This window comes from Rhamphochromis longiceps, linkage group LG2 (genome assembly GCF_057381845.1).
Source record: "Rhamphochromis longiceps isolate RC_006_pf linkage group LG2, R_longiceps_female_GT1.1, whole genome shotgun sequence".
In the NCBI taxonomy this organism is placed as follows: Eukaryota; Metazoa; Chordata; class Actinopteri; order Cichliformes; family Cichlidae; genus Rhamphochromis; species Rhamphochromis longiceps.
The window spans coordinates 5,803,298-5,825,619 of NC_140558.1; the positions used below are offsets into that span (position 1 = coordinate 5,803,298).

Below are 22,322 nucleotides of genomic sequence, written 5' to 3' on the forward strand. Positions count from 1 at the left end.
GACACCCAAGTTTCTAAGGTTATGTTTCTGTGAGGAACCTAAGTCACCCAGTTTCTGTTTTGGCAGGTTTAGCTGTAAGCAGTTATTGTTCAACCATTGTTTAATGTTGGTTAAACAGACTGCTTACACAAGACACAATATAATCCTATAAACTGGGCTTCAATATTACCCACATGTTCTGTGTTCTTATTTATTGACAATGACCATAGAATAAAATATGAAGGCATCAAATTGAACTTTCAAGGGAGTAATATGACGGCTTTAGGACCCTAACGTCACCCTTCTTCAGGAAGAGGGCGTCGGCTCGGTAGCCGGTGGAGGAGGAAGGTGCTGTGACTGGCGAGCTGCTCGCGCAGTGACGCGTACAACCGCGAGGTCAGGACATTGGCGCGAGCGATGCGAGTCAGGGGCTGCGAGGAAACAGACTAGAGAGAAACACCTCAGCCGGGTATCGTCTTGTTTCAGCGGTGTGAAAAGAAACACAGTGCAGTGAGCATGTCGGTGCTAGCTTTGCAAGAGTATGAATTCGAGAGACAGTTCAACGAGGACGAAGCTATCCGATGGATGCAGGAGAACTGGTAAGGCTACACTGTAATCTTAGCGCCCCGTTTATAATCCCATATATAGCAATGAACGGTTTTTCTACAGCACATTCAACGCGCCGTGCTCGTGCTAAATGTGTGTTGGAGCCTGTCGCGTGGAACATACATCCACCTCGTTTACCGGGATTAAACCTAGCCGTATCCTCTTACATCAGCCTCTTTGTCATCATCCGCGAATTTCTGACTGCTTCATAAAATGAACAAATTCATGCAGGCCTTCAGCCGCGTGCGAAAACGCCGCTCTGCCACATTTCAGTCTGTCTGCTCTCATTGGATGCTACATGCTCTTCCACTGTTGCATTGTGCATCTTTCATGAGAAGGATTTGTCCTTGAATTCCTGTGATTTATTCTCCCGGCATCACTGCCGCGATAGTATTATAAAGGTCATCCATTCCTCCAGCTGTCGCACCGCCATCCACTCACTGGATCCACGCACCACTCATCCAGTATGTTTTTATCCACTGATTGACTGATTTTCCATGGTCAAGAGTGGGCACCAGTCATGGTTTATTTTTGTCCTTTAAAATAAAGATATTTGTTATTAATTTAGGAATTATTTGTTCTGTGTTTTAAAACAGTTTATTTTTCATTATGAGTCATATATTGATTGTTTTCAATCAATGGAGTATAAAATGATTAAAAACTGTCATCACAAACCCCAGACTCTAAGGGGTCTAATAGCGTGCTTGGTCCAATACATTTCCTATGTAAATGAAAAGAGAAAGTGTTTGGAGCTCTACTTTAAACAAAATGGCTGGAACTATTATTAACCTATCAAAATTGTTGATATTTTATTGATTGAGTAATAACCCAGTTCTGTTAGCTCTAAATAAGACGCCTTTCCAAATGAAAGAATATGAAATCCCAATTAACCTAAAGATTAATTGCTACACAAAATATAAGAGACTAACTTGCAGCAAAAGCCTTTTTTAACCGTACTAATTGGAGTCACTGATGAATCACAGCTTCCCACAAATCAAATGTGTTTTCTTCCTCTAGCCGTAAACATGCATTTTTTTTAAACAGCTTTTTTTTTTACAATAGAGTGTATAAGTTGACCTTTTACAGACATTTCATTTTTAAGTATCTTGTTAGGGGGAGGAAAAACAAAGCAAAACAAAAATCTGAGTGATGTTAAGAAACTGGATTAGCAGTTCTCCACATGCTGCAGATTCTGTTAGAGTGGCCTTTCAAGTTGCAGCTGATCTACAGAACAGAAGGACTATTCTCCCAACAGCTGTCCAAGGTGGTGTGGATGGAGTATATATGAGAAAGCAGGATGAGATCCTTTCGTGGAAGGCAGCTGAATATTCTTGTTTTCTTCTTCAAAATAAGAGTGAGGTGGCTTGTCCTCAAAATACCCTGTCCTCAAAATACCCAAGATGCTGCAAATTAAAGCTGAAGTCACCTTCTGGCATCGTTGTTCATTGATAAGAAGCGTCAATATTTAAAATGTCTCATTGTTTACTTAGGGTGGTGTCTGCTATGCTTTGCACAATCTGTAACATTACTCCAGGCTGAAATTTCCCTGTTGCTACTAACGGATGAGTAAATATTCTTCATGATTGTGTGCAGTCATGCATTGCAATCGTGGGTCATGTACTGGTCTGTCCACCCATCTTTTGCATGAATTAATAGAGGGTTATTTTTGTCCAGGTCCACGCCAGGTTGAGCAAGAAATGGTTCCAAGCAAAACAAAATGATTCATGGGTAAAGTTAGTATGAGCTTCATTCACTGGTAGTGGGTTTTTAGAAGGCAGCACACAGAAAGTAAGAGGTATTTGTCTAGCTTCATCTGTTTCAACTGCCTGATAAAAGGCAGATTATTTTTAAAGCATATTTTCCTTGAGTGCTTGGAATGAGTTATAGAACAGTTTCAGTCTTATTCAGTAAAATTAAACCTGTGTGTGAGTGTGAGAGAGAGAGAGAGAAAGAGACCGAGCGAGAGAGAGAGTGAGTGAGAGACCACATGGGAGTAATGTGTAGGAGCTGTCCATACCCTAGTACTGACAACCAACCAATAACGTTCATCTTCTGATGTCTGCTGACAGAGAATTAGCCAATCAGGTTGCAGCTGATCTGTGATGACCTCTCTCTGCTATTCCTGTAGTGGAAGATGTCAGACAGGGCCAGTGCACATGGCTAATAGAGACAACAACTATGGAAAGAGGGACTGTATAAGTTTATGAGTTGACATTAGGAATGTAATAAAGGGTGACATGTTTTTATGGCTTAAGGGTGAGACATAAGGAGCTCTTATGAAAGCATGTGCCTTAGAAAAAAAAATGCCTCTGTTTAATGGTTAGCTCAGTGCAGTACTTAAACCACCACACAATAACTTTAATCTAATTTGCACAGTTTGCGTTTATGTATTTATTTTGTGTATTTATCCTGCAAACCATTAACAAGGCCAAGTGCAAATATGAACTGATTTCAGTTCATATTTGCAAAAGCAAATGTCAAGAATTGCATACAGATCTCTGGCTTGGCTGTTTTCAGTCTTGTTTGACTAGAAGAACAGGAGGATCCCTTTTGATGGATGTGCCAGGGAATAATTCAGACTCTGAAGGTAAGGCAGATCATATATTTATCATATAACATATGTATCTGATATTTATCTTTGGAAATCACAATAAATGTTTATTTTGCATTGCATTTAACTGGCTATTGAGTAGACGCGTGAGTTATATAAAAGCTTGTGTGCATGACAGAGGAGTCATTGATAAAGCATGAAATTGGCCCTGAAGTTAACACCATTAGACTGTGACTGTTGAACCTAGTTATGTAATAGTGTTGATGATGATAAGCTGGAAAAACAAACAGCTCTAAAACTATTCTATTAGTCAAAAGCAAAGATATCTTTAATCAGAATATTTGTTACACTGTTGTTACATTTTTCTCCTAATATTTCCATGTACTGTATTCTCATTGTTGAATATAGGAAAGCATCAGCTTTAGTCATGACGGTCATTTACATTTCAAGCAAAATGTATGTTAACTGAACCATGAATCCTGTTCTTTGGCTGTCAGATATTATGTATTATTTCTAGTGTGGTCAGTGTTGCCTGTTTCAGTTTGTATTATTTGATGTTAAATATGCACAAGTTTATTTTTCTTGTTTCATGTTCAGCCAAGTCCCAGCTAAAGTAACCCCTCTGTTTAAAACAGGACAAGACATAAGTGTACATTGTTATATACTGTGTGTATGTCATTGTTCTGCAGGGATGAATGGAGACTGGTGCCCTGATCTAATGTCTTTGTTGGACACTGACAGGAGACAGCTCAGTATTGTATAAGAAAGGTCAAAGAGTCGGTTGAAGAACTAAGAAGAGGAGGAAGAACTAAATACTGTGTGATAACATCAGCATCTTGCCTTTTTGACAACAAAATGTATTCAGTACAATATAAACCTAAATATTATAGGGGCAGGGTGTTTTCATTTTTTCTCCACTTCAATCTTGTGGCAAAAGATTGTCTGATTTGACTTTGGTAAGGAAATTGTGGTGCACAACCCAAATTTAATTGTGATTAAGTCACACTAGGAAATTGGAAAACCAGTTTAAAATTTAAAAAACCCCAAGATAACGACTTCCATTTACCTCGGAAGTCTCAGCAGCATGTTTCTCCTGGGACCTGAGTCAGTTGAAGTCAGATGCACTCGTCAGCTAGATCATATTAATATAAGATCATTTTTTTCTTCATCTCAGTTCCTTGGCCCTTCACAACCCATTTCAACACTTAATCACTTAACACACAGTAAACCTTATGCAATGCCTGACTGTAATTGCACATATAGTGCATTTATTAACATAACTTTGCAAACTTGTCTTTGATATAAAATTGTTTAGCATAACATGTGCATCATGTTACTGTTTTGAATAAAGTCTGTTTAAAAACACATGCATGGGTTTCTGTATTTGTTGTTGCAGCTCAAATTTGGGGAAGAAATGAATAAACAAGCACTTCTCTCATTTTGATAGGCGATAGCATGTCCAGTCTAATGTGGTAATATCTGGACTGCAGTCTTTGGTTATTACATCTGGTGTGACTGTGTGACTGAACTGGTTTGTCATCACTTCAAATGAAAACACTTATCTTCCTAAATATATTAAAACCTCAGATGTGATCCAGTGCAATGGATAAAACCTGCTCCATTTCAATATTGCCTGATGTATGTTAAGATTGCAGTGTTCCTTACTATCCATAAAAGACACTTTGTTATTATTCAGTGTTATACACTCACCTTCAACCTGCTGACTCAGTCTGCACTTCCACAAACGTCATCATTTCTCATTAGCATGCAGATTGTTTAGAACCTTATGTTCTGTTTTTTGAAAATCCCCTTGTGTGGATAGCATCCCCATGGGTCTCTGCTCTTTTGATGGATCTCTGGTGATTTTGCTTTGGATTGATAACACGGGCTGCACAGTCTTAGAATACTGCAGGGAATGAATAATGAAAATTTTGAGTGTGGTCTGACTGTTAATGTTTCTTCTAAAATTTGCTTCATTTGCTGTTGCTTTATAAACGTATTTTTAGAGTAAAATAATAATGTTTAGACTCTGCCTTCATGAAATGTTTATGAATATTACTTTTAACAGTAGCATTGCTTCTTTTTAGCTAACCATTTGCCTTTCAATTCAGAAGTATCCTGGCTCACTGACTAATCTTGAAGATCATGTTTCTGGAACTCGATAAGTTGGGGAGATAGCTGTCTTCCATCACAGTTTCATATTACTTATTCAGTCCAAGTGCAGCCTTCTCCATTGTTTCGGAGTTCTCATGCCCTATTATTGTACAGATGAGACCAGTAGATGGACTGGATTAAAAAATTATGTTGCATCAGTGGTTAGTGCATAGTGGCATTTCCCATAGATTTAAACTTTTACTTGTATTGAGTAGAGTATGCACATATGCTTGAGCAACTACAGTCCAAGAAGGTGCAGTTGGACAATGTTTGATAGGATGAGATGCTCTTTTGAAAAAATATTACTATGACTCGCAAGTTGTTTGGTCCGACCAAAATGAGGAGAAAGATCTGGGATTAGTAGTGAGTCAACCTTTAAAATATGAGCAAGGGACTACACTAAAAAGTTCATTTATTATTCTGGAAATCTGTGAAAATAATAATAAAAATTCAAAAATGATTTAGCAATTGTACTTGGGCAACCACCTCAAAAACTAAAGTTAAAGTGCTTGAAATGTTAACTAGCTTGTTTTCATTTTTCTCTTGAAAAATAATATATGCATTTGTGTGCATTCTCTTATGCAACTTTTAAACAAAATTCATGATTCAAAGCAGCGCAGACGACGTTAGAGAGATCCTTTTTGAATATTGAGTATTTTTATCCAAGAAATTATTTTTAGGTATTAGAGACACTTTGTTGTGTTTTTTAGATGATTTCCTGAATTGGATCCGTAGCTATAAGTAAATGGATGCTGCTGCCTTTGTAACAAGAGCAGCACATGGTGATGCTAATCTTTCTTGACCATGTTAACCAAGAATATGCTTCAGGCTTGATGTTTGTTCGGCCTGTTTTCTTCTCACCACTGGTGAGGCGAGGTAGAGACATGCGCTGACTCCTCGGGAACTGATGTCTGCCTGCGGTGTTGCTGCAGTTTTGTTACACTTTCAGTTTTTATTGGGCTGCCAGTAAAAATCTTTAATGCAAGCAAAAGCAGTTCATATTACAGCTATTTTGTGTTAGTGTGTATGTGTGACTTTGCAAGCCTGTGTTTATTACCTTATTTTGTTCAAGCTAGAAATGCAAAGACTGAACATTGGTATGGGTGAGATCAACCCAACTGACTGCCTTGTCATTTCTTCAACAGACCCTCTGTTAGTGTGGCCATGTAAATCACCAGCTTCTGTAGGTGTAATATGTAGGTGGCCCAGTGCTTTTTGTCCTTATAATGGATACCTTTGGTTAAAATGTACATTTAGGAAATAACACATTAAGCCCAAATTATAAACCACTAACACAAAAATATATTTCTACAGAATTTTCAGTTTTTTACTTTTTACAATCGTTTGGAAAATCTTTTCAAAACGGCACTTACATTTGTTTTTAGTTGGTGGACTTTTTGTTTCCCCATTTCCTCTGGTGAATTGCAGTTTTTCTTGAGTAGTTACATACATGAGTCAATATGGAATGAATGCAGTTGGACTACATTTCTTCTCACTGTAGTTACAAGAGTGTGTGTCTTTTTCACGTTGTACTTGATGATGTGCGTTCCAATGAAAACAAAGTTTGGGCACATAGATAACATACTGGTGATGCAATTCTCAGACTAAAGGTTTTAAAGCCATCCTTTCTTTAAAAAAAACAAATCAGTGCTACTTAATAATTAATTAATTAATTAATAAATCCTACAACTTTTGTCAATTATGTAATGACAATCACAGCTTCAGCGTGATTGTTGTGTGATAATGTCAATTATTGCACAACAAATGTTAATACTTCATGCACAAACTTCTTAAAGTAACTTTGACTTTTGTACATGCTGCTAAGTGACCTGTAAGTGCATCTCAGTGATTCTTGGATGATGACTGGTTATTATGTAACATAGTTAGATTATATTCACTGCAACTTGCGGTATTTTTTCTTTTTTTTCTCTTTTTCTGCTTGTCTGCTCTTTGACAAAGTTACTCCTTTTACTCTCTATAGGATACAGAAAGTACTGCCAAGGAGTTAACTGTCCTGAACTAAACTAAAATATTGGAAGTGTGCGCACAAATACACAGTTCTGCTGTGTGTATATAGTTGTATATGTCTTTGTGACATAGCATACACACACACACACAGTTAGACACCAGCTCAGTGTCACAGGCATGCAGACTCATCCTCAGACTGCAAGCACAGGATTACATAAGACATGAAATCTCCTGGACAAGCTAATACAGATCCAAGTTTCACAGCAGGTTATCCAGCAGCTTTATACGACACTGTCAGTGGGGGAGGGGATGGCCAATGGGATCAACATTCTTATTATAATGTGCAATGTACTAAAGAAGTTAGTACATAAGTCAACAAAACCAAAACCATAAGGTGGTAGGATATGCTGGCATACTTCAACTTGATGTCTAGAACGAATTGTTTGCTATAAAACTGTAATTTGGGCTGGATGGCTTGGCTCTCCGTTTGTCATGTTTGAAGTTAGACTACTCAACTTTTACAGGCTAAAAGACCATTTTCATTTGAACCTTTATGGTGGTGATAATATTGTGAGACTGTAGTGTCAGAGGACATCTCTGGAGCTGTGCTTTGTTGGCTCCATCATCAGTATTCTCTCAAAATTAAATTCCCTTTTTAAACTTTTGTTCATCATTTGGCAGCAGTGAAAAATGAGCCAACGCCCAGCGTCTGAAGCTGTAATAATGGTTACGCACCAGAGGGAGAGGGAGTGTGATGCTTTCCTGATTTGACTGAGCAGCTCTTGTAGACTACACTCAGTGTGCACAGTTTTACATAGAGAGCCGGCTCTGCAGTCATAGATTTCACCTTATTTTAATGTTTTTTACCTCTAAGCTAGTGCTTCTTGTGCTCATTTAGATGAATGCAGCTGCCAGCCTTGCTGCAAGAAAGAAATCTCTGCTGATTCTGTTACTGCTTCATGCTGATCCTTCCCAAAAGAGCTCTGACTTTGTAGTTTTTTATTTGTGCTGCCTCGGCCCACTTTGGCAAACAGCAGAGTCAGGCCATTTGCCACAACCCTTTAATATATTGCACAAGTAGTTTTTACCTTGTGCAGTTTACTATCTTAATTTATTTATTAAATTATATTTTGGGAGGCATTATGACGTACTTCGAGGACTGAGGAAACTTAAGAGAGAACTGAACAGAAAACTGTAATAAGGAGTCTTAAAATATATACGGTGATCTTTACAAGCACATGCACAACGTGAGTCAGGTCTTAAAAACATGAGCGAAAACAGCAACAAATCACTCATGACAGGTTCTAATGTGAGGGTGAGTAGCTGTGCTACATGGCTAACATTAGGCTATTTATTTTGGTTTTTTTTCCCTGCAGCCAACCAAGTAATTACATTTTGGCAAAATAAGAATTTTCTTATTCAGCTAACATTTGGCCATCTTTTTTTATTTATTTTATTTAGGACAGTGCATGTTAATGAACATAAATGTAAAAAAAAAAAAAATTACATGAATGTAAACATACCAGATTATAGCCAAGGGCTAATTTCCATCTGTTGTCCTTAACCATAAAAAATAGACATAATAATTCATAAAAATTCATCATTCATTCATAATAAAAACTCCATCACCAAAATTACACATACACACCATTCTGTTCCCAAATAAAACATTAAAACTATACAACTCATACATGATCACACACTTGATTTGTCCATAACCAGTTTTTAACCTTTGCCTTAAGCAAATTGAGTGTAGAGCATTCTCTAATGGGTTGAGGAAACAGTCTTCCTCAAGGGTAGTGCTGGGCTTGTTTTATGGTACTGCCGTTGTGATCATTTGCATAGGAATTTGCTTATGGAGAGCCTATGAACAGGGGTTTTCAGCCTATGCAAATGTGGATGACACTGTGTAGGTCGAATGCTGATTGTTGGACAAGAGAGAAGGGACAGCAAAGATAATAACTCCAAAGATTAAGAAATGAAAATCACAAATGGTGACTGCAGTGGACACTTGATTGTTAGTAATACTGGGTCTTTGTATGTAGGACTTTGCAGCTGGCTGAAGGACTAAAAACGATGAAAGAGTTGCCCACAAACAGGTTGAACCACATGCTTTGAATACTGCCTCCAACAGATGCGATCTACTTGTAAATGGATTCTCAGTGGGTGCCTACGGTTTGCCAGTGTACTGGACGTGGACAATCATCATGAGGCTACTGTAGTTTCTATGAAAGTTTCATCATCACATGATCAGTGCGAGGCTCTGAGTGAACATCACCTGACTGTCTCTGATCGCTATTTGTGACAGTGTGGACGTGTTAGTGGAGACTCCAGAGCACCAACTGTGCATGCACCCTTAAGGTGGACTTCAGTCAGATTTCGAAGATCTAACACTATGGCTACTACTTTCTTGTGTTGTCTCCAGCAGCCCATGTCTGTCCCACAGAGTATAATTGTTCTTTAGTGTTTACAAACTAAATTATTATGCAGTAGACTTCTTGGTCATCATACTGGTGTTTGAGCCAAAACAAATATAAGCTAAATATTAATTTAATTAATTATTAAAAATAAATAGATAAAATGTAAAATTCTTTGCTGATGATGAAGTAATCTGTTGCAATAGTTGGTCCTTAGGCTCTAAATTTATTTTCAAAATGTAACTTGTTTGTTGGCTTGACGTTATTAAAACAAAGTACACATTGGTTTAAGTAAGTGATTATCCTGTTTTAAATTTGTGTTGTGTGGATTTCAATACTTTATATTTAGGTGGTATGTAGATGGCATTGTGAGCATTGCCAAGCATCCCTTATGTCTTCATTCAAGCATGCACTAGCAAGCAACTTACTGAAAAAGTTGCATGCTAGTGCTATATTTGTCACCTGCTGGTTGAAAGAGAGCGCTAAGAACAGAGAAAGAGTGCAGTGAGTTTTGGTTAGGTGGAAGAATCATTACTAAATCTTTGTTCTCACTCTTTTCAAAACTTTAATTTTGCATTTCACATTTAACATTAATGAACCAAGAAAATCTGCATTTTGCTTTGGAAACATGTTTGCAACCATCAATGGAGTGACAGGATGCGTGACTGCAGCTTTTTCCAACCTTATAAATAATATTTTTTAATAATAACCAAAACTACCACCAATGACTACCAATGGGCCTTGCAATTAGTCATGATCATTATTGTGCTAATTCTCATTACCATTCATCAATGGAAATGTCTGTGCATTACCATTACAGTTGGGGGAATGGCTGTAATCACAGTACTGTAAGATGGTGAAACATATATCCTTAGAGATGGTTGTAAATGGCCTCCTTGACTCCCCACTCAAACCAGTGTTGCTTTTTGTCAGGATGTGCATACCATCGTCATTGAAAGAGTGATGATGAGGTAGCTCTGCGGTGTTGTGCTATCTGCTTATCCAGAGGTGGTTTGGTTTCCCCGATGTGTAATTCACAGCAATCTTCCTGGCATTTCACCACGTACACTATATTATTCTGTTTGTGCAAGAGGATCCGATCCGTCAGGTGGACCAATTGTTGGCATAGTGTGTCGTGGGGTTTGAAAGCTACAGACACCGTGTTTTGACAAAATGCGTCTCAGCTGTTCTGTTAAAGGTTTTCATTTAGGCAGCAGTTGTCTTTCTTCTCTCCTGGATCGCCTGGAGCATTCTGTAGGTGCTTTCCCAGCTTTGACAAATGTCCAGCTGGGATAACCACACTTACTCATGGCCTTTTTGTAATGATGTCATTCTGATTCCCTGGCCGCTGTGTCTGTGGGGATGATAAGAGTCAAACATTTCTTCCCCTGAAAACGATATGTCCAGTAGGGCTGGGCGATATGGCCTAAAATCCATATCGCGATATAATTTGAAGCATGTGCGGTAACGATATATATCGCGATATATTCTTTTCTTCTGTATAACGTATTTTCCACACTATAAGGCAAACTTAAAATCTTTTAATTTTCTCAAAAATCGAGTGTGCCTTATGTATGAATTCTGGTTGTGCTTACTGACCTCGAACCGATTTGGGTGTGCAGAAATCTGTTAAAAAATGTTTTGATGCACAGTAAAGCTGGAGGATGAACGCCAACTTTTCTTCCACTCGATAAAAATTAGGGCTGGGCGATATGACCCAAAATTCATATCTCGATATTTTTTAGCTGGATGGCGATATAAGATATATATCTCGATATTTTTTTAAAGCCATAAAGTAAGAACAAAAAGAGAGTTCTTAGTCAAAGCTGTGTCCCAGATGTCACACAGGCACTTTTATTAACATAAAGCATAGATGTACATGAAAAAAACTACTCAAAAATAAATTATGAGCATTTATTAAAAATAATGCTCTATAAATAAAAGAAAAGTATGTTGTTTTTGTCCATAACAAAAAGCTCACAATTGTGCAGTCAAAATGTAAACTAAAAGACGTTGAGCATAATAACATAGGCAGATTTCACAGCTGCTCTGTTCCCAACTTCTACTGCGTGACTGACAGCCTGGAGTTTGAAATCCGCTTCAGGTGCCATTTATGGTCCTTATACACACACACAATACGGTAATATTACGTTGAAGCACAGTGCGTATTACTACGCGAGCCTCCTCGGTAGCCGCTCCGACAGTCCATCAAGCGGTGCAGCCCCGTAGCTTACCAAAGTCGTACTAAAACATTTTTTGACAGATTGCTGAGCGCCGTGTTCCACATAAAATCGGTTCGTGGTCATCAAGCACAACCAGAATTCATACATAAGGCGCGCTGTCAACTTTTGAGAAAATGAAAGGATTTTAGGCTGTGCAGCCCAGTGGGCTGCATGGCGTTAGCGTGGTTAGCTCGTTAGCATGTTGACGCCGTCCAGCCCCACGCATGGAGCAATGCGCAGTAACTCGTTAACGGAATTTTGCCGTGTTCATCTTGTCGCTGCCTGCAGGTGAAGCTATGAGGGAGGAGGGGGAGTTGTGTTCAGTGAAGGAGAGGCGAGGCGGAGTAACGTTGCGTAAAGACAAAAGTGGACGAAAGAGAGGCAAACTTGTGGCTCCACAACTATAATTATAACGTATATATCGATATAAAGGATATGGTCACATATTATATCTCGTATAAAAATATATCGATATTTTTAAAAAACTCGATATATCGCCCAGCCCTAATAAAAATTCACGTGAGGGATTCTGGTGGTCAGGGACAAATGAAATCTCATAGCAGGATGCTATACACGGGGCAAACTTCAGTCAGGTGAACAACTGAGATTATTCATTCACAATACAAGGTTAGTTATTAATATACTGCAACAACATGGGAATAGAACAGCTGCGAGAGAATTCAACATTAATGACTCAATGTTACGGAAGTGGAGGAAGCGCAGTTTTTGGCTTTCCCCATATTTCAAAAGTGCTTCATCTCTTTGCTATGACTGTCGCCTGGCATAATTTGCAGATGATAATGGTTGTAGCCGCTGCGATGCTTTCGACCAAAACAGGCGCAGTTTGATGACATCATCAACATGCGCTATCGCGATAGAGCGGTACAGTCAAAATCTCTATCGTTGGCCAAATTTATATCGTTTCTATCGTATATCGTTTATATCGCCCACCCCTAATCTCCAGCAAGCAAACAGAATCGAGTCTCTGGAGTAATCAAAATTTATGAGAGAATAAACTGAAAATGAACCTGACTAAAAGCCGCAGGGTTCAAAGCTTGTGCAAAAAGTAGCGGCTTATAGCCCGACAATTACGGTAATTAAAATGTGACATAATGTCAAGTGCTTTGTGTTTTAATGCTTTTAAATGACTATTTTTAATGGACTTTTTACTTAATAGATGACAAAAGACTATTTAAAATAAAATCTGTGTAACCTTTGCCAAACTGTGACCATTGATGATAGACATGGTAATTACAAATAAATGTAAAAAATAATTTGTATCAGTAGCACAAGCAAACTGCAGTACTATGCCAGCCGTGAGCCACTCCTTGTTTCTTTGTATAATGCTAGGAAAATAGGCAGTGTGTTTGTTATCAGTGTGACACTGAAAAGTGATGAGATGCTTTCCAGATGATGATGCATGCCAGATTCTGACACCACTAGCTGAAATGCAGCCCCCAAATTATGACAGAATCTCCACCATCTTCTTCCATGTGGTTGTAGAAACTCACTTTTGTACCTCTCTCCTAAGCTTCTCTGTACATCATAACAATATTTTTGTTTGTTTTTTGAAAATTCAATAGTCTTGGAAACCAAAAATTTCAAATGTGCAGTAATCACTCCATACGCTGCTGATTTTTCACCTTTCCTCCCCATTTCCCTTCTGTAAGGCTCCTTGACAGCCACCCTTTCACCAAGACTATTTCCAATAAGCCTTCAACAAATAGTAGATGGAACAACTGAAAAGCCAGATGCATCTGATGTATCTTTATTTATTTGTTTACTTACTCATTTTTGTATTTCTAAAGGACATGACTTTTACATAGTGTTCATCCGTTATCAATGTTTTTTAAGAAAATGCTCAGGGATAAGGACTGAGAAGTTGTGAATAATAAGCCAGTGTTTACAGAAAAAGGGCTCCAGAGAACCTAGCGAATTAGTGCTCGAGTGCTTAAAAAAATACCAGAAAGCCTGGCTTCTAGGAAGTACAATATTAAAAAAAAAATGAGGGGTAGCTCAAGGCACATTACTTTAACTCAATAAATTCCTTTATAACATGACATCTAATTTGATAACCTTCAAAAACTAATGGCCCTAATAGAATAAGCGAGGCTTGGACACTAAAGGGTAAATTTATTTTGCCCCATCTTTAGATGATTTCATTGTACTCATAAGGAGTTCTATATATGGCAAATGGACTGATTCTTATATAGTGCTTTTCTACTCTCCCGGAGTACTCAAAGCGCTCTATACAACATGCCTCATTCACCCATTCACACCCACTCATACAAGCACTTCTATACACAAGTGCAAACTAACCTGCATTCACACACATTAATTTGGGGTTAGTATCTTGCCCAAGGATACTTGACATGCAGACTGGGGAAGCCAAGGATCGAACCACCGACCTTCCGATCAGTAGCTGATCTGCTCTACCACCTGAGCCACGGCCACCCCTTTGAAATCACAGCTTAGACTATGTTCATCGTGCTACCCTTTGACCTTTAACCTTGAATGACAGTAAACCAAAGGGTAATGCTGAGATTGTTTCTCCTTTGCAATCCCTTCCAGCCACTACACATTATATAGGGCACTGTATTGTGTGTTGCTCCGTTCCCCCCTCCTTCCTGTGTAGTTGAAAAACAGTGATGTCATTCTGCAGTCCAACCCTGTTGACATTCTGTAAATGCAGCTGAATTTGACTTTGACAGGTTTGTCCTTTGTTCTTCAGAGGTGGTCTCAAGCATTTTATGGTCTCCTGCAAGAACAGTTAGGTGACATCCTATATCCTTTGTTGAAAGATGGAAAATAAAGAGTTGATACACTATGTGATGGTAAAAGTATTCATTTATTCAGTTTGAAAAGAGAAAGGGCATCAGCAGCACTACTTTTTTATCTTCTAGCATTGGTTGACCCATAACCATCTACTGACATACACCTTAACCTGACTGACCGTCTTACACAACCCTCCTGTATTGAAATTACAAAGTGGGATCCTAAAGTTAGCATCAAGTTCATTCTTGAAGTTCATTTTTGAGAAACTGATGTCATGGAATTAAAGATTTAACTGATTATTGTCACATAGCCTTTTACATTTTTTTTTTTTAAAAGAAAATAAATTACGCCTTTTTTGTGTGGCTACATTCTTGATCAGCAAATTTTAGCGCTGTTGTCGAGAGTGTCATCTGCTAAGGAAGCAGAACAGGTTTGTTCACTGTGTACAAGGTTGCACATGTGTGGGCTCTGTGAGAAATGTTCAGCAGTGTTAGCAATGTAAGTCTTAACCCTTTAAAGCCAACTATATCATGTTTAAAACACGCGTTTTTGGGACGTCTACATCAGTGTGAACCCCCATCCCATGGAAAACTGAAATAAATTGCATGATATGCTTTTAAAGAATAAGCTGCAAAAAATGCCTGATGTAGTACTCCTGTGCTTATATACCATATATCACAATTCAATTGGCAATTCTGTTTAGAGGCCTTATTTTAATTTTGTATAATAAAGCACTAAATACCTAGGGCTTAAAATCACGTTGTTGTCTTTGTATAACCTCTAAATAACAACACAAACCTCACTGAAGTGGAACATCACTCCTTGGGCTACTTTTACTCAGCTAATTAATCCCAGAGCTGTTGGTCAAGCTCCAAGAATGCCTCATTCCTAGTTGCTGTGCACTGTCCTCTTGACAGCAAACACAATGTTTTTTTGTTTTTTTTAATGTTTCCAAGGTTGCTGCTGCTGATATTTCTTTTTTCCAGTATCACCCTGCTGTTACATACATATATCTACTTCTGGCTACCCTGCTGTAGGTCTGATGCCTGACTAACCTGGAACCTACTAACTTACTCTCATAAGGTTTATTTTCCTGAAGGTTTCCTGGGGGGGTTATTTTCTTGGCTATGCTGCTCGAAGCAGTTACTCTGCTCTCCGTCCAATAGAGCAGATCGTTTTTCGACAATGCTGGTTTAGTGTTTTTCAGCCCTATTCAGCATCCAGTCTGTCAAGTCAGACTACCTGCACCTTGTAATTGTGCTGAGCACTGGCAAATACTTTTCTTTAGATTCAGTTGAGCCAGGTGGTGTTTCACTGACAAGTCAATTAACACAAATTTAGATCACAGGATGGGAGGAGCTGAAACTGAATCCCGGCAATAGCAATTAACTTGCAGCAAAGTATTAAATGGCAGTTGGAACTGGACTCTGATCATTAAATCATTGCTTCAGGCATTGCATGTGAAGTCACTTTATTATGTAAAACGTGTCTTGTGTACATTGTGAAGCAGTGCTGGAAGAAGAACTTCTGTGCATACAAAAATTACATTGTTAGAAATGATTACTTTATGGTGGGAATAAATTGCAAATAAATGCTGCTTTCATTTAAAATGTCAGTTTTTTCCCCTCATAGTATCTAAGGATGAAGCTTGAAAATGTTTGTTTCTTCTTTGATGGATTACAGTAGAGTGCAAGTCTTAAGCAGTGAATGGAGCAATTTATTGAAATCCAATCGTACATGAAAATATAGTGTATATATTAAAAAAAGAAGCTTGAAAGTCAATATGTTGTGTAAACCTTTATTGAGGAATAAAAGGTGGAATAAAGCCAGAGCTCTCGTAGGCAAGTTTTTTGGAATTTCTTCAAATAGTGTCCAAGCTTCTTGATGGACATTCCAAAGCTCTTCTTTGGATGTTGGCTGCCTTTTCTTCTGCTCTCTGTCAAGATGGTTCTACATCTGAAGAATGTTGAGGCCCAGACTCTGGGAAAGCCAATCCGTGATTGATAGAAAAACATACAGTGGAATACAGTCAAGATATGCTTTCACTGGATTGCTGTTGCCAATCATATATATGGTGCATCAGAATCTAGCGTTGACCTCAGCCTCTTCTTCCTGTTTCCTTTTCTTAAGAGTTGCTTTTTGACAGCCATCCTTCCATTTCTGATGGGTTTTCACCAAAGAGTAGATGGATTAACTGAAGGCTGTCACATCTTTGCTGTATTTCTTTCCTATTTCTCAAGGATATGACTTTGAGATACTGTCCATCTGCTGTATATAGCTTTTTAGGCCTGCCACTTCTTTCTCCACCTATCTAGCTTTTTAAAATCTTTAAGGGAGATACAGCTCTCTATGCCAAATGTGTGGCTAATAACTCTGGTTACGGTCAACAAGGAATTGCCTTGTGGGTGCAAAAACACTACTGTCAAACGGTGTTATCTTTGGCTTTTTTCCATGAGTTCAGCTAAAGAAATGGGAACAGATTAAGTTTTTTACAGCAGGCTGCTAGTAACAAAGTGCCTAAAGATACAATTTAAAAAAGGTTCTATGCTAAATTGTCTGTCTGTTTTGTGTAGACAAAACAGCGGCCAATCCTTAGTTAGGTGCCGTTTTATGCTTGAATGATTCATAAGTTAGTCTAAAGTGACTTTAAAAGCATTCATCTAAAAAAAGTGAGGTACAAGTAGTGGACTGAAAATGAGTGAAAAGGAACCAGTGTCCTAAGAAAAACTTTGAAAGATTGTCAGAAAGTTCTGAAACCTTTTGCTCAAGATCGCTTTACAAGAACGTCTGACGTCTTTGGGAGCAAAATATAAAGAACTGATGGGTGTTTCAAGACTTAACGTTTGGCTATTTTAGTCACTTTAGTGATACTTTATAACCTTCATTCCTAATTTGTTGCATTGAACATCAGTCTATCAGTATATTTTCCTGTGTATAGTAAGTCATGCTTTCTCTTTTTGTTGCTTGCAGGAAGAAGTCCTTTCTCTTCTCTGCACTCTATGCTGCCTGTATCCTCGGGGGCCGCCATGTCATGAAACAAAGGGAGAAGTTTGAGTTGAGGAAACCATTGGTGCTGTGGTCACTCACCCTCGCTGTATTCAGGTAAGAGGGTTAACATTTGTTTAATGATTATTTAATGTAAACTGACTTCAGTTGTCAAACGTCGCTGCGTTTCACAACAACTAGAAACAGTAGCAATGTGCACAGTAAGAAAACCTCAGCCTTGTAGAAAGTGCTAGAAATACAAACATTTTAGCTATAATGTGGGAAGCACTTTCACACTTTTAACACAAATTATTGTCTGTATATGTATGTCCTCCTCACCCCCATGTAGTATTTTTGGTGCCATCCGTACTGGGAGTTACATGATGTACATCCTGATGACGAAAGGGCTAAAACAGTCAGTTTGTGACCAGAGCTTCTACAACGGGCCTGTCAGCAAATTCTGGGCATATGCTTTTGTACTCAGTAAAGCACCAGAGCTGGGTAAGTCCATTTCATTTATTTATTTATTTTAAGTATCTTTTGCATATTTTTTTCTACAATACTGCAAATACTGTAAAAGGCTGATGATGTCATCACCCCGTCAGGCAGGTGGTCAACATGGTCACCCAAGTTTGTGAATTTGATAACTTAAGAACCAAGCGGCATACGGCCTTCAAACTAATACTAAAAGTGTATTTACTAATAATCTTGGACGAGTTTAAATCCCAGAAACCTCAGTCTTAAGGTCAGGGGTCAGAGTTTCTGAAAATCGTCTGAATGTGATGACTGAAGAAGAAAGTCACCTACAATTTTGAAATTGATACAATAGGTGTATCTGCTAGGAGGCTGATGGATACAATTGGCCACCACCAGTACACTTCTTTTTAAAGATTTTGTGTGAATACAATTTTATTTTTGCTCATCTTTATCTTCCTAGTGTCAGATCTGCAAGCCTAAACCTAGAGCAGTTGTTCCTCTCAGCAGGAATAAAGAGTGGCAGATGCCATGTTCTCTCTGTCTGGCTAATGTCCAAACTATCATGTTGTGAAGTCTGGAAACTGGAGACTTGGTTGTTTCTGTATCTACTAGGTACAGAAAGGTGCAGGCGGCTTAGGGAAACATAAGAAGGTGGACAGAGACCTTTTTGTCATGGGTGGATGTCTCTCTAGATATGTCACTAAAAATTCGAGACACTGCAATCCCATTGCACATTCTAAAAACGAACACAAGGCACATATAAGTAGTTATGTTCAATGAAGTACTGCTCTGTTTCATCAAAATACCACTATTATCAGGACCAAAAATATGTATGGCTTGGCTTTAAGGATTTGAGTTGAGTACTCATTTAAGAGCTACAGGTCAGAAGCCAAATTTTTGGCACCGTGCTCACATCTTTTAGCCATCCACTTTTGCCAATACACACTCATATGGACAACATCTTCATCTGTGATTCCAGGTGAATTAACACTACAACTATTGCAATAAAATCAGGTGGAAAATAACATAAAATTTATAACAGTAAACTCAGGTTTATTTGTAGTAAACTGGCTGCTGCAAGCCTTAATAAATCAATATAAATAATAATCATGTTTGAATGATTAAGTAATTCATAATTTTGCATTGTAAAAGAGAAATTCCCACAAATGCCCTATTATGTGCATAATAGGGCAAATTCTAGCAGTATAAATATAATACCAAAACAGTACTTTGTGCTGTCACTGACTGGTTTCCTGGCTTAGAATGGAACTTGGGGTCTGAAGGTTACATGACAGTAAGCATGGCGGTGTCAGTGTGACCTTGGTAAATATGTGACTAGTGGAACCTTACTTGGTTATTAAAAGTCTCTATTATGCTTGAGTTAATCATGCTTTGTGTTAAAATCCCAACTGTTTAACATACTGCAATTACTGCAGGATTAGTTTTCCATGCATTTAAAGTCATTCAGCCACTACATTCACTAATATATATATTGCAATATTTTTGACTGATGTAAAAAAATAAAAATGTAGGTAAGTGTACATTTACATTTATACATAAATTTGAAAACAAAAGCCCCAAATTTTCATAAGGAAAAATACATTTTGTAACCTGGAAACCACTGATATGAAGCATTGATATTATGGTGTTTTGTATTTGTAGCAGTACTTTACTATGTACTTTGTTGTAATAGGGCATGTTTTCTGTTTTTTCAGCTTTTGCAGTTACCGCAACTGTTTATTGTAGAGTACTTATCGGCCTTAGCCTTGTTATGGGTGATAAATGGTATAATAAAAACTGCTTTTGCTGCCACTTGTATTTGTGTTTATCAGTTTATTGGGTCCTAAGTTGTCAAACATTTCAGTGCTTCTCTGTGTGTGCCTAAAGCTTTGTGTTTTTACACAGCTTTGCATATTTGAGAGTGATTTGTATCACAGCCAGTTACTTTTTGTTGGACAAATAATAACCATGTTCCTTTTTCTGCTGCTCCGTCCTGTCTTATCCACTCCTAACTTCCACTCTCCTATTCGCAGGTGACACTCTGTTCATTGTCTTGAGGAAACAGAAGCTCATCTTTCTCCACTGGTACCACCACATTACTGTGCTGCTCTACTCCTGGTACTCCTACAAGGACATGGTGGCTGGCGGCGGGTGGTTCATGACCATGAACTACTTGGTCCATGCTGTCATGTACTCTTACTACGCACTGCGTGCAGCTGGTTTCAAGCTGTCACGCAAGTTTGCCATGTTCATCACACTGACCCAAATCACACAGATGTTGATGGGCTGCGTAGTCAACTACTTGGTGTACTCGTGGATGCAGCAGGGCCAGGAGTGTCCATCCCACATGCAGAACATTGTTTGGTCCTCCCTCATGTACCTCAGCTACTTTGTGCTCTTTGTCCAGTTCTTCTTTGAAGCCTACATCGGCAAGTCCAAATCATCGGCTATGGCTGCCACAAAGAAAAGCGAGTAAAAAATAAATGCCATAAGTATGAAAAGAAGGAAGATAATGTAAAAAGGGAGTTTGAAATTGAGAGCAGGGACCAGTGTCTTGAGAAATGAATGGGTTTAGGTGTGAGAGAGGTGGCATATAGCCCACGAAGTCTAGTGGGAGTGGGAGGGTCATGAAATGGTTGGTGTTTGTGCTTGAGCATTATTACTAATGTGCAGGTCTTTAAAAAAAACAAAATAAAAAAACAAAAAAAAAACCATTGAAGGTTCTGTCTCCCTTGAGGGATGCTATAGAAACAGCACCACCATGATCAGAAGCCATCACAATCTGTCCACCTGAAGTTTAAAAGCCCCCATTTTAAATTCACATTTAAAAGTTTTTCCAAATGTAAAGGATAACAAAAGGATCAAAATCACCAGATTAAAAACAAATTACATCTACCACAAGTATAAGTTTACTTATATAGTATATATATATATTTTTAAATATATATGTATATTGAAAAAAAGAAGGTACATATGAAGATGGAGTTAACATTAACACAGGCCATCTGAGTATGTTTTTGTTTGTGTGTCTGTCTGTCGTCAGTGGTTTTTTTTTGGTTAGATCTGTCAAAGCAAAAGTTTGGATCGCTGGTGAGTACATGGAGCTGAAGTGTTGGTGGTTGAGGTGAGCTGATGGGGTGAACGGCACTGTGTCGTCTGTCTTACATTGCAAAATGCGATATTTTTCTCAGGTCTTAGGTTATTTCTTTCTTAATATAATATGCATATCAAGACAAAGTAGACATGTTTAACATCTGCACCACTTTACAGTATGGCTGAATTTCATCTAGAATGTCTGCATAATTGAGAAAAAAAGTATGAATGGAGCTGATTGGACTGACTGTTGACCACACCGCTCCCGGCCGTGATGGGAAACAGATGCTGACAGTGCCCTGCTTCACCACTTGTCATGACCTTGCAGAAGTTGCCGACCACACTTGGAAAATTACTTGCCATTGACTTCCAAGCACTTCGCTGTGTTAAAGTGTCCCTACCAGTGACGAAACCAGTCTGTTGGACAATGAATGCTTAAATGGAGGAAGAGCATATTTCTGTCTAGCAAAAGAAAAAAAATTCAAACATGCAAATTGTCAAAATCTGCTGTATTGAAAAAATAGTATGTATCCTTAATGGTGTCTGTTGTGCTATTGTGCATTTGCACTGTATCAATGTAAAAAATATGTTGCTGACAAACTTAACATATGAACAAAGTGCAAAAATGTGACATGCCTGTGTTTGTTTTGTTTTTTTCCTCTTGGTATTGCACACCATTGAAACTATTTTAGTGCTAAACCTGAAAAGCCATCTAAAGTACTACTAAGCATTTGAAATTAAGAATTACCAGAGTTTAATTATCACTCCCAGACATCCAGTCTTTCTTTACAAGAACTGAAAGACAAAGTGTAGCAGCAATCAAACATGTTTTATGCCTGACCTCTCAACATCAGGTGTTACACTTCTGCTTTTAGCTGAGTCACTAAAGTTGATCTGTATCATTGCTGGATGCACTTCGGTAGTTGTGGGCATAAATGGCACGAGTAGTTAAGCTAAGCAGCTTTTCATCTAAATAATGATAGTAATCCACTATTACTGTTGGTTCAGTATTGAAAAAGCGTGCTGACCGCCCCCTAGAGGTCACATTACAGGTTGTTTGAGGCTCCATTTAGTTGAGGTTGGAGTGAGACAAAC

The 22,322-nt window shown here is 38.3% G+C and overlaps 1 protein-coding gene across 1 annotated transcript; it reads left to right on the plus strand.

Annotated features, from left to right (window-relative positions):
• Positions 1-330: 330 nt before the first annotated feature.
• elovl6 (ELOVL fatty acid elongase 6) lies at positions 331-21,858 on the plus strand. Its single transcript, XM_085415645.1, has 4 exons — positions 331-578; positions 17,643-17,774; positions 18,007-18,158; positions 20,168-21,858. Exons 1-4 carry the CDS (start codon positions 496-498, stop codon positions 20,608-20,610), a joined length of 810 nt encoding a protein of 269 aa, XP_085271771.1. The 5' UTR covers positions 331-495; the 3' UTR covers positions 20,611-21,858.
• Positions 21,859-22,322: the final 464 nt, after the last annotated feature.

What these genes read in the sequence shown, in the direction of transcription:
- elovl6 (XM_085415645.1), top strand. Translation starts at nt 496, where the DNA reads ATGTCGGTGCTAGCTTTGCAAGAGTATGAATTCGAGAGACAGTTCAAC. An exon ending in CGATGGATGCAGGAGAACTG is followed by an intron (nt 579 to 17,642) that starts GTAAGGCTACAC and finishes TGTTGCTTGCAG; the next exon opens with GAAGAAGTCCTTTCTCTTCT. An exon ending in CAGTAAAGCACCAGAGCTGG is followed by an intron (nt 18,159 to 20,167) that starts GTAAGTCCATTT and finishes TCCTATTCGCAG; the next exon opens with GTGACACTCTGTTCATTGTC.